Consider the following 13,759-nt stretch of genomic DNA (forward strand, 5'->3'; position numbering starts at 1 on the left):
CATTCTCTGATTTCTACATCCCCCATCCCTCCATTTCTCCATCACTCCATTGCTCCATCTCTCATCCCTCCATTTCTCCATCCCTCTACTGGTCCATCTGTCATCCCTCCATTTCTTCATCCCTCACCCCCCCATTTCTGCAACCCTCATCCCTCCATTTCTCCATCACTCTATTGCTCCATCTCTCATCCCTCCATTTCTCCATCCCTCTACTGGTCCATCTGTCATCCCTCCATTTCTTCATCCCTCATCCCTCCATTTCTCCATCCCTCCACTGGTCCATCTGTCATCCCTCCATTTCTTCATCCCTCATCCCTGTATTTCTCCGTCACTCTATTGTTCCATCTCTCATCTCTCCATTTCTCCACCCCTCATCCTTGCAGAACACTTTGCGACTACAATCATGTATAAATCACACTCATGTCACTCGCAACTGCTGTAACAATAAAAATATGGTGGAGACGTTTAAAACAAGGTTGTCTGTATAAATCAGCCAAAGTGAGCTAAATGCTGAACTGATGATCAGCCTAGTTTTCAATAAATGTATTAAAAAGTATAAAACAAATATCTTTTTAGTCTAACTATTATGCTACAGGCTGGGCTCTTAGCCTATTCAGTAAGTACTTGTTGAGCATGTTGAGCAACAAGTAACTAATACAGTATTATACAGGTTACAGTATTCTATTTATCATATACAGTCTGGACACCCCTGGTGGAATTAGATGTTTAGTTTAAGTGAAAAATAAATTAACTAATCCTCTACAAAGAACATCTTCTTTTAACACATTGGAGGGGGGTGTTCAAACATTTGACAGTATATATTCTGGTGTTTAGTTTATATTTCAGTCTACACTGTAGTTACTACTGAATAAAATAAAATATTATTAATATGACATTGAAGAGTCCAAATGTTTGAACAGTAGAGTGCATTAAACAGACCGTGCCCCCCGCCCCCCCACCCCCCTTATCATTTTTCATTCATGTTGGGGTCAGGTGGGGGATCACCACCTCGTCTTTCCACTTTAAACATTTGGACATTCCAGCAGATAAGCTACAGCACCAGGAAGTGTCTGTCTGTGTGTATGTGTGTGTGTGTGTGTGTGTGTGTGTGTGTGTGTGTGTGTGTGTGTGTGTGTGTGTGTGTGTGTGTGTGTGTGTGTGTGTGTGTGTCTGTGTGTGCATGTGTTGGCTAGTGTCTGATTCCCACAGCTGGATGTGAGGCTGCTGTAAGATTATTTTGAATGAATAAATTCCATTAAGAAAGTGCTGTTTTTCGAGTTGCTCAAATGCTTCAGAGTTTACACGGCTGGTACATTATGTGATACCTTTCACCTGCAAGTCTATGTGTTTCCCAAAAGTGCTATAGTAAATCTTGCATTTTCACTTCTTTATGAGAAACACCCGCCTTACACATCCACTCAGTGGCCACTTTATTGGAAACACCTACCTTGAACTTCCACTAACTGGCCGCTTTCCAAGAAACACCTACCTTGTACATCCACTCGCTGGTCACTTCATCAGAAACACCTACCTTGTTCTTCTCAGTGGCCACTTTATTGGAAACACCTACCTACCTACCTACCTACCAATGACAAATTCTCAAACAATGTGCAATAGCCTTCTATTTCCTGCAGGTATTTATGAAATTATGGGGATGTTTAATGATTTTAAATGGTGCCAATGGATGGGAATTTATTAGTCACACATAAGGGCTATTCGTTCATCTAATTTTAGCATTTGCAGTGGACTGTCCCTAGTGTCTGAGACATCTCGGCCATGTGGCCCTTCTGAGGCCCTTGAGCACTGGCTTCACTGGCCTGGCCAGTAATTCATCACTGGGCCAGGGAGTGTGTGTGTGTGTGTGTGTGTGTGTGTGTGTGTGTGTGTGTGTACCATGAGTATGCGGCGGTAGCTGTCCCGGTCAATTCCCCACAGCTTCAGGTCAGTCTTGGCTTTAACAGTGGCAGCACGGGGGGTTCCATATATCAGCGCCAACTCTCCAAAACTGCCCCCCTCCCCTATACTAGTCACCCACTCTCCATTGACATACACCTAGAGAGAAACAGAGAGAGAGAGAGAGAGAGAGAGAGAGAGAAATTAAAAATATCAGGAAACCATTGAGGAAATAATGCAGTCGTTTTCCTGTAAGAATTATGTAAGAACTTCATTACTAATGTACAACATCATTTCTGATAATGCAATGATATTTTTTTATCAATAATAAAGCATTACCAGTAAAAATATTATCATAAAACGAATAGCTCCGGTCCAAAAATCTCACCTGAAGGCTGAGCTCTGCTTGTAAAGTACTTGATATACATAAACCTACGGCCACTTCACAACAACTGTATTTTGTACTAAAAACACTGTAGTGTGAATTGCCTGTTAGGCTACCATCAAATGTACTGGTAGATGTATTAAGAACCTCTTTCTTTCAGGTTGAGGGGCTGACAAGTTATTTTCTTAATAGTAATTAGTGGTTGGTTAGTGTAGTAGATAACACCTCCACCTTCTACACTGTAGACTGGGGTTCAATCCCCCACCAGGGTACACTAAACCAATAAGAGTCCCTGGGCAAGACTCCCAACACCACCTTCGCCTACCTGTGTAAAATGATCAAATTGTAAGTCGCTCTGGATAAGAGCGTCTGCCAAATGCGGTAAATGTAAATGTAATAACTAGTCTAACAGACAGCAGGCTAAACAGGCCAAAACCAACTAATATTCTATGTTAGACTTTTATTCTAAAGTATTTACTGTATGATTCACTGCAATACTGCAATGATAAAAGAACAAAATGTGTTATTATAAGCTTCTAAGTGTTGTTATATCTACAATAAATAGTCATGTAACTAAAAAGCCATGAATGTGTGGCACTGTTAGCTCCATGCTAACATAAGAGGGGAAATCACATTGAGGCACTGGCTGAAGTTAGCATTGTCGTTGCAGTGGCAGTTTCGTGAGCAAAAACTACTGACAAGACTAAAGTTTCTGCATTAACAATGCTATATTATGATAGTTTATGACTCTAACAATTTTTTCTATATCTGTGTATTATACATTCTGTGTTGTCTCAGTTTTAGAACAGAAATGAGACGCAAGGTAGTTGGTCATGTTTTAACACAAGAAAAGAGGTTTAACACTCTGCGCTGAAGAATGGGCCTTATGTCTTATGTCTGGCCCACACTACAGGACTTCAACATCCAAACAGATCATTGAAAACATGAGAGACCCCCAAAATAATGACCATTTTCACTGATTGTTCTATCCTTGAGTGTTGTTAGTCATCAAAGTCGCTACCCTACTGCCCTGAATGAAACATCACACACTTTCAGGCTATGCATGTGACCAAGAGTCCTGCCCAATTGTTCCAATTCACAAGACCTTGCGGGGGTTTGGCAAAATCGCAACGTGACAAAAATATGGTGACTTGATCAACGCAGGGTGAATACATACATACATAAACATAAGGTAGATTAATTTAGCTACCATGCTTACAACTTCTTCTGTACACACCGACAAGTTTAGCTCAGCTTGGCTATTACCCCGCGTTCACACCGGTAGCAACGTTTCGACCTCTTGTTGCCCAAATCTCTGGTCGCTTAATACCTGTGGGCATTTCTGATCTGAAGCAGACCACTGGTTACCATGGTTTCACTGATGCCAAGCACAAATCAGATACATTCCCGCTAAAAATAAAAATCCAGATGAGAAATCCCTTATGTGCTTGTTTTTATTTAATCCCTGTGTTTTTCGCTGCTGTCGGAAAAAAAAACCCCTCATATTTCCATTTTCGTCTTTTTTCAGTTTTTGGCATAAATTGAAAGTACCCATGGTCCTATACATTCACTGTAAATTTCATGTTGAATGGATCAAAAGAAACGACCCAAAATGACTTGGAAAAATGTCTGGTTCCATTGACTTACATTAAAAGTAGAGTGAGTTTTTTCCTTCTCCTGTAAAATTACTATTTTGGAGATATGAGGATTTGATCTGACGATCACTCCACCTCTAGTAGGAACAATTACCTAGGAGCCAAAAAAGGAGCGTACCATTTCACAGTGGTGGCGATAAAGCTGGTACTATGCTGCGCAATGCTCAATCCTATCGGTAATCACCAATCCTTATTTGCATAAAGTTAATCTCCACTTAACTTTGTCGCATCATCGACTGAGCCAAATTTGCATTGCCAACGTTCGTGCTGCCTCCCGTCACCGGAAATCGCCAGTTCTCATTGAAAATTAATGACCGCTGACCGATTTGCCACGTCACGTCGCTGCCAGTGTGAATGCAGGGTTATTGGTTGACGGTCTATCATGCATCATGTTTCAAACTAAAGAATCGGTGTCCACGATTCACAATCAGGGCAACCCTGACTGGACTGTGAGTAGATTGGAGGAGTAAAGACTGGACAGGACAATCTGGCAAGATCATCGCTCAAGATCACTCTGATATCAGGAGACCTTTTGCGATTGTTAGTACGAGCAAATCAGCCTCAAAGTCGGCTTGATTATCCTTTTATGTGGGCCTAAGAAAAAGATTACATTCAAACTGAATACATTCTCGGATGTTGAGATGTGACTGGGCTTATGATCACATTATTGGGTTCTCCATCGGTTCCTTAGAGAAGCCACAGTGTAAATAGTAAAGTTCCTGAAGGCCATAAGCAGTGTGTGTGTGTATAACCTGTGAGGGTTATTCAAGGTTAATGTGTGATATCTGACCTCACACCTTTATCTCTGAGCTCGGGTTAGTTACCAAATATCTCCCAGAAGGAGAAAATGAAGAACTCAGTCAGGCTGATGTTCCTCTGCTTTATCTCCAACCACACTCGACCTTGGGCTGAAGAACCTGCCATACACTCATTCACACACACCTCAGTGCCCTGTGTGTATGTGAGAGTGTATACACACACACACACACACACACAGACACACACATACAGACACACACACACACACACACACACACACACACACACACACACACACACACACACACACACACACACACACAGAGGCTCTTTCATTCTCGGCGGGGTCAGGTGGGTTTCACCTGTCGATACACGATCCACCTGTTGACTTTATGAGGAGATAAAAAAAAAAAGTGCAAAAGAGCGGGAGGGGGAAAAAATCGCTCATCTCCTAGCGTGTCCTGCCAGACAATCTGACCAGCGTCCAAATTACGTTCCAGAGAAACCCACGCCTGAGGAACCGTGACCTCGCCGAAATGATACAGAGGCCAGGAGGGGGCTAGAGCAGCCATTAGCTTATTTTACCATTTATTTTTACCAACTGTTGAGATTGTTTTCTCCTGTTCCTTCTTAAATAGTCTAATTTTGTCCAAATGAATTCTTTTTCAGCCTTTTTTTATATGTGTCACTGTTGTTTCTCTGGTGCTTTTTGTTAAACCTAAGCAAAAAGCTAAATATCGCAACGCATACTGTGTATCATGAAAACGCCTTCAAATATCTTTATGTATAGGCACGTAAAATAGGGCTGCGTATTAAAATTCAACACCAATCGAATTACTTCAGTACAACAGTAGTAGTCATTGGTGTTCATGGATTGGTGTTCACCTCTCACATACACTTCTACCAGTAATCACTGTCTATAAATGATCTGTTTGTCATATGTTACTCTGACAGGCCTCCCACAGTAGTCTGTAACACTGGCTGTAACAGTATCTCTGTTACTAGTCAGTAACAGTGACTTTTCCACAGATCTACTTGTCATTTGTTGCTCTGCCAGTCAGTAACAGTGACTGTAACAGTAACACTGTTACCAGTCAGTAACAGTCACTGTTTTCCATAGACATACTTATGATTTGTTGCTCTGCTAGGCCCCCAACAGTAGCCAGTAACCGTGACTGGACAGTAACAGTGACAGTCTTCAATAGATCTGTTTGTCATTTGTTACTCTGACAGGCCTCCCACAGTAATCCGTAACAGTGACTCTGACAATAACACTGTTACTAGTCAGTAACAGTGACTTTTCCATAGATCTACTTGTGATTTGTTACTCTGCTAGGCCTCCAACAGTAACCAGTAACAGTCAGTGACTCCAATCCTGCCTCAGATCTAAAAAAAAGTCCGCAGGTATTTTGGTTCATCCTTCCAGACAGCTTAACACTACGGGTCAGAAAGAATGTGTAGCTGTCAAGAAGCCTTTACTGCGAAAAGGAAACCGATGAAAACTTGACGTGGAGTGAGGTTTTATGGACTGAGGAGTCTACATTTACAACTGCTTTTACCAGCATCATGAGAAGCAGAAGAAAAGCAACCAACTATTAAGACTGGAAAAATATTCCCGCAGATGTCTTTGAAAAACTGAAAGCAAGCTAGAAGCTGAAATAAAGGCAAAGGGTGAACACACTAAATTCCTGATATTATAGTTAATCTCTGAGGCCTCTGTTAAAATGTTTTCCTTTGTCTCGTGTTGAAAAATGAATATTTTTTTTATTTTATGGAAATTAAATATATGAAGGACAGTCTCTGATCCAGAATCCAGGTGAAATGTGAGATTTTATGATTCACTGAATCATTTTCCAAATCCAAAATTTTACTTAAGACTTCTACTTAACATTTAAAATCCCAAGCTTATTACATTCTATGGCTTACTATTCAGCAACACAGACTAGCTAAGCTATTCTAAGGTTATAGTAGTGTGTAATAAAACGTTGGGCCCACCGAACCGAGTCCTGGCCCTTTAAGGGGTTAAACAACACTTCAGAAACAACAGCAGCAGTGTGTGAGCGTATGAAAAAAGTCCACATACACAGTTTAGAGTAAGATGAGCTCCAAGTTTGCAGCAGATTTATTCTCTGTGCTAATGAGAGACATCAGCAGAGCATTCAGGGATTGTCTCTCCGTTCCAGTTTGTGTGTGTGCAGATGCTCGGAGGTTTATGAACCCTGACGCACTCTTATAAGTTCTGGCTAATGCCTGTGTAAATGCGCATGTTGTGTGTGTGTGTGTGTGTGCGTTCTCTGGCACCGCGCTGCTCTGCGCTGAATAGCTTTGGCTCCAGAGCTCTATTATACTCCACAGTGTGAAACGTCTGCAGGCTGAGCGCCGTCTCCAGCTCAGACTCAGACATAAGCGCTAAAATATCCACGCAATAAAGCGATCGTTCAGCAAAAACACTGGATTCCCCCAGTCCGCCCCCCTGTCCCCCCATCCCCACTTCACCAAAAATTTAGTCGATCAGCCAAGACGTGTTTGGTTTCTGAGAGTGTATGAAACACTATTATCTAAGGATGGAGAGATCAGAATTCGCCAGTTTTTATCCTAAACAGGTAATCAGTGATGATATTTACATTTGTCTGACATGAGAGCTGATCATTGGCACATAATATGTAGTCATAATACAGTCATAGAACTATAATATAGTCAAATTTTGCCGTGTGTGCTGAGAGGAAACGTTTAGTCAGCTTTACAATATCTGACTCACACCTAGTGTTGCGGAGCCAGACGTGATCTCATTCCGAAAATACACGTCTGGGGTCAACCACGAGAACTTTTGGGCTAAACGTGGGTGGGAACGTAGGCTTATCAGGGTGGAAACAAACTGAGAGTGAAATTTCTAAACTATGCCTCCAATGCCTCATGAAGGCGGAGATCAAAGTAGGGGGCGCTGTAGTGCATGTTAACAAGCTTAGCCCCATTATTATAACGTATGTTATCATTTAAAACTCTAAATTCTAATTAAACATGTTGATGTGTGTCACATGTACATGCAGCAAAATTAAACATGACCTCTTGCAATGTAAAGAAAAATTCATTAAACTAGCCTATACATTGGCTTTAGAAGATATCGCATGGCAAGTAGGAGAAGTTGGGTTCCTAGCAGCTGTATGAGGCCACTGTCCTTCACAGATGTGGTGATACAGCAGGAATAAAGTGATGTAGAAGGAACTGGCAGCTGCGTTTGAGAAAAGAGGAGCTCTCGGATTTGAATTCAAGCCAAAGTACGTGCCGTCACATTCGCTAAAAAGCACAAAAGTGCAACAAGCACGAAAAGTACACCTGTTATTAACAGCCAGGGCTGGCCAAAATATTTTGAATACTGAATACACTGTCCTAAATGTATTCAGTAATGTATTCTCTGACAATATATGAAAAAATAATGTATTCAGATTATTATTATTCTGGTTGGCAGTTTTCTTCATGTAATTATTCTTTTCATATTAGTTTTTCTCTCTCATCGTTTGTTTCAGTCTGCTGCTGCTCCCACAATCTTCAGAGTCCAGTACAACACCAATCCAAAGCTTATCTCTCACAAATACACCACGAGGAGATTATTAGTGTGATCATCCATCAAAAGAGCTCAGTAACACCATCACATTGATTTATCAGTCTACTCAGACTTTAGCAGAGCTCAGTAACATTGAGATTAATAACTGACCGTCACACTGATTTATCAGTCTACTCAGACTTTAGCAGAGCTCAGTAACACTGAGATTAATAACTGACCGTCACATTGATTTATCAGTCTACTCAGACTTTACCAGAGCTTAGTAACACTGAGATTAATAACTGACCGTCACATTGATTTATCAGTCTACTCAGGCTCCAGCAGAGCTCAGTAACACTGAGATTAATAACTGACCGTCACACTGATTTATCAGTCTACTCAGGCTCCAGCAGAGCTCAGTAACACTGAGATTAATAACTGACCGTCACACTGATTTATCAGTCTACTCAGGCTTTAGCAGAGCTCAGTATCACTGAGATTAATAACTGACCGTCACATTGATTTATCAGTCTACTCAGACTTTACGAGAGCTCAGTAAGACTGAGATTAATAACTGACCGTCACACTGATTTATCAGTCTACTCAGACTTTACGAGAGCTCAGTAACACTGAGATTAATAACTGACCGTCACACTGATTTATCAGTCTACTCAGGCTCCAGCAGAGCTCAGTATCACTGAGATTAATAACTGACTGTCACATTGATTTATCAGTCTACTCAGGCTCCAGCAGAGCTCAGTAACACTGAGATTAATAACTGACCGTCACACTGATTTATCAGTCTACTCAGGCTCCAGCAGAGCTCAGTAACACTGAGATTAATAACTGACCGTCACACTGATTTATCAGTCTACTCAGGCTTTAGCAGAGCTCAGTAACACTGAGATTAATAACTGACCGTCACACTGATTTATCAGTCTACTCAGGCTCCAGCAGAGCTCAGTATCACTGAGATTAATAACTGACCGTCACACTGATTTATCAGTCTACTCAGGCTCCAGCAGAGCTCAGTAACACTGAGATTAATAACTGACCGTCACACTGATTTATCAGTCTACTCAGGCTTTAGCAGAGCTCAGTAACACTGAGATTAATAACTGGCCGTCACACTGATTTATCAGTCTACTCAGGCTTTAGCAGAGCTTAGTAACACTGAGATTAATAACTGACCGTCACACTGATTTATCAGTCTACTCAGGCTTTAGCAGAGCTTAGTATCACTGAGATTAATAACTGACCGTCACATTGATTTATCAGTCTACTCGAGCTCCAGCAGAGCTCAGCATCACTGAACACAAGGCTAGCCAGCACAGGCATCTGTTAGCCAATAGAATTGGTGGTTATTATTCTCCTCCAAGTGTGTTCAGCTGTCCAATGATGCCGTGTTAGCTTGACTTGGTAGAAGCAGGTGTTTGGCTTTGCCCTCCTTGTGCTGGTTGTATCGAGTGACTGGGGGAGTGGGTGAATTGGATATAAGTAACCTCCCCCTTCACTGATGTATGTGTATATAGATTTAAGACTAATATATGTAAATGAGCTCTGTTCTGATAGGCTGTCCCATATTAGGCCTAGTTGAAAATGCAGGCTGAAACACTCCTAATAACTTCAGTATGAAGAGGCAAGGCCAAACACATATAAGCTGAACATGTCAATGTTTTTAGAGCAGGATATGAAAGAGCCAGACACAGGACGTGTGTGTGTGTGTGTATTCTAGAGGTGTAAACAACAGGACAAAAACTGTAAATAAAAGGATGCATCACTTTCAGGGCTATACAGATTCAAATCGAAACACTATTCTTGAGAAAAGACGAGACGTAAGATTCCTATCACTGCTTTAAAACAAAACAGAATAAAAATAAAACTGTTCCACATTGTTCCAGTCTTCAGAGAATCTGTTTATGAGAGTAAAGTCGGGGGCGGTCACTTCTAAGTTTATACTGTAAATTTAGACTAACGACTATCGCCTACAGATTATCGTCTGCAGAAATGATAGTGATCCAAACAGAGTTTTGAAGTGCCACATGTAAGCTTTACAGAGCTTCAATCTAGAGCTTGCATTTTCTAAAGTGCCAATCACTACATAATTATCTATAATAACTAAATAATAACCTTGTAATTACCAACTGTTCTAGCACCTAGTTTTACTTAATAAATTATATGATGATAATTATATTCTGCCCAGATGTGCACTGTCACAGTCCAGTGGTTTTCTGAGTTTGGTTGCTGTTTATACTGTTTCTCTTCTTCTGGACAATCTTCCACTTTTCTCTTTACTGTAGAACAAATGTCATGCGGCAGTTTTGGTCTCATTTGCATATTCCCCAGCATTCTTTCCGAGCCTATGTTTAATTTGTCTTAGTAGCATTTAAAGTATTCAGGCAGTTAATAAGCTGGTGATGTTCTGTTTGTATAGCCTATAATCACTATGTGGGTGTGGGTGTGTATGTGTCAGTAATCCATGCTTTGTTGAGTTCACCGGAGCTCATAGAACTAATTAGTACACACACAAAAAATAAAGATAAACGTCTTACCATGTAAAAGAGAGTAGTTAGCATAACTTTTGCACTTATTTAAATTACTGTGATATTTAGTAATATCAAACTGAGGCTTTGAACACTGACGGGACACTGAAGGGAGGGGCTGTATGTTTTTAGGGCGGGGCTTTGGAAGCAATATTTTTCGAAGGAACCTCTGCGTGCGGTTCTATGCCATCAACATATCTGTTTGGGGGCGGAGCTTTAAACAGAACAGTGAAGGGTAGGGATATATTTATTTGGGGTTTGGCGTTGAAGGGGCTAATAAAGGGGGTCTGTATCTGTCTGGGGGCGGAGCTTTAAACAGAACAGTGAAGGGCAGGGGTATATTTATATGGGGTTTGGCGTTGAAGGGGCTAATACTGGGGGGCTTTATCTGGGTATAGTGCTATGAAGGCAATGTATCTGTTTGGGGCGGGGCTTTAAACAGAACACTGAAGGGCGGAACTATATTTATTTGGGGGTGGGGTGTTGAAGGGACGGCTGAAGGAGTATATCTGTATATCTGGTTGGTACATGGCTTTGAAGGAAACACTAAAGGGCGGGGCTATAACTGGAGGCAGTGCTTTAAAAGGACTGCTGAAGGGGGGGGGGCTCTACCTGTTTGGGTGCAGGACTATGGAGGGAACACTTAATGGACCGTCTGTATTTGTTTGAGGGTGGGGCTTTGAAGGAAACAATGAAGGGAGCTACATTTGTTTGGGTTTGGGGCTTTGAAGGTACTACTAAACAGGATGGCTGGATCTGGGGGTTGGGTCTATGAAGGAAATGTATCTGTTTGGGGGCTCGGCATTAAAGGAAACACAGATTGGGGAGGCCTATATGTGTTTGGGGGCGGGGCTTTGTTTTTTCGTGGAGGTGGGGCTTTGGAGGGATCACTGAAGGGAAGCGATGCATTTGTCCTACCAAAACACTCCTTCATATATACCTTCAACAAGAAAAATTCCATTAGTATCACTTCATAGTTGAGATGTGTTCATTTTTAATCCAAAATAATATAAAATCCTAGCAGGTGTGTCCAAACTTTTGACTCGTATGTATATGGGCTGGTTGACGACGTGTGTAATGTTGGGAGTCAAGCTGTTATAAAGGCCATTCAGTAAAACCTAAACACAGGCACTTTAACTGTTGCTCCATGGCTGGTTGAAAGACAGGAGACGAGGAAGGCAAGATAAAGAGAAAGAAAGACAGAGAGAGAATAGTCTCGATCGCCCCTGAACTATCTGCCGCTATCAGGACTCCATCAGGCCTCCTCATGACCGACCCTACCCACACACACACACACACACACACACACACACACACACAAGCTCCTCTCCCGTTACCTGCTGTTTTATCCGTGTAAAGCGATAAGGTCTTTTCCTGTTTAGCCGCGTTTCGGCTCTTTATCTTTCCACTTAAACTCTATCCTCTGTGTGTTGCTGAGCTAAAACAAAGCCGGCTCTGATCCGCCCCGTTCCGCTGTGTTAGAATGGCCTGCTGCCGCGACATCTCCATCTGAACACAGCCCCCTCCCCCTTCAGCGGGACGCAGGAAAGGTGTGTGTACGGGCGTGTGTATGCCAGTATGCAGGGGAAGTACGCTCATGAGCAGCACGTCAAGTCCACACTTTTGCTTTTGGAAGGCAGAACAGAACACATCTATCTGAACGCCGGCCAAAAAAGTACATGGATTATCAAATGTTATGGGATCCCTGTCATTTTTTTAAACTTCTGAGTAATGTTTGATTTTCCCTGTTAAAAAAGTAAAAAAACTGCAGTCACACTAGACGTTTGCACTTCATGTCACCTTGCAGATAACTGATTATGACTCACCTGTCAGCCAATCACAGTCGTATCTAAATGCTACTTCCTTGGTAGGAAAAAACTTTTTGGAGAAAACTCCACAGATAACAAACCTACAGTGAGAACATTGGTAGCAGTAAATTAGTCCGAATTATTTGCCTAAAAAAAGATGGAAAGGTGTTACTTAATGCCTGACACGCTACCCAGATCATGTGGAGGGTGGCACTGTTTTTATCCCATTCCTGAAGATTTGGATTAAACACTGTGGAAGGTCACATTCACAGCTCTATGTCAAAGTTATTAACAGGGAGACTGTGCCCGCTCAAAGGTAAGCTAAACTTTATCTGGGTTACCACATTTGCTAAAAAAAAACATTTTAATATCAATGTTGTTGGATCAAAACCTTGTATCTCCACTTTTGTCAATTTTCAGTTTTTGATCATAATTTTAAAATACTTTGCTCATTACACTGTGTATAAATTTCATGATGAATAGACCAAAGGAAACGGCCCAAAAGGACTTGGAAAAATTTCGGTTCCATTGACTTCCATTAAAAGCTAAGCAGAGTTCTAAATAATGTTAGAGTAAAGTGTTTAACTCTGTTAGTTAAGACTGAAAAGGTTAATAATTTGAAACCAAAATCGTATTTAAAAGAAGGCAACTTTCAACTTGCAAGAGCTGAATTTTTTATCAACACTATTATCAAGATTTGAGTGGGGAAATTTAATAGATAGATGAGTTAGACCAATCGGAAGTAATCAACACCAATTTTCTGTGACATCACAACTGGTAGTCTGGCGCACCACGTTCAGCATTCAAGCCTCAAGCTACAAAAATGGGTACTATTGACCAATAAAACAGGCATGGACCTCAATACATAGACAATAATCGCGATTTAAATCACAGTCAAAATATCTGTCTCCCCGAATCGTTCAGCCCTTTCTTAACCTCTTAAATCGCCGGGGTCCACCTGTGGGCCCAAATTTTTATTATACATTTCTATAATACAAGAACAGCTCAGCCAGCTTGCACTGAAATTCCTGCAGTCACTGAATAGAAAGCCTTAGTATGTAACAAGCCTAGGATTTTAAGAGGTTAACTTAAGTCAGTCAGATTAAACAGGACTGTACAGAGCTCACATTTGCTTAGCTTTGATGCTAGCTTTAGCGTTAGCTCCTCCGAAGCCT

General features: G+C 41.4%; 1 protein-coding gene across 4 annotated transcripts in view; it reads right to left on the minus strand.

The window, feature by feature from the left end:
* prkar1b (protein kinase, cAMP-dependent, regulatory, type I, beta) overlaps positions 1-13,759 on the minus strand; it is a 117,302-nt gene that overhangs the window by 19,338 nt on the left and 84,205 nt on the right. For all 4 annotated transcript variants that reach the window (XM_017706228.2, XM_037544983.1, XM_037544982.1 and 1 more), the window contains one exon: positions 1,894-2,052. In XM_017706228.2, the coding sequence (XP_017561717.1) occupies positions 1,894-2,052 (159 nt within the window). The remainder of the gene's footprint in view (positions 1-1,893; positions 2,053-13,759) is intronic.

Source organism: Pygocentrus nattereri, chromosome 14 (genome assembly GCF_015220715.1).
Source record: "Pygocentrus nattereri isolate fPygNat1 chromosome 14, fPygNat1.pri, whole genome shotgun sequence".
NCBI lineage: Eukaryota > Metazoa > Chordata > Actinopteri > Characiformes > Serrasalmidae > Pygocentrus > Pygocentrus nattereri.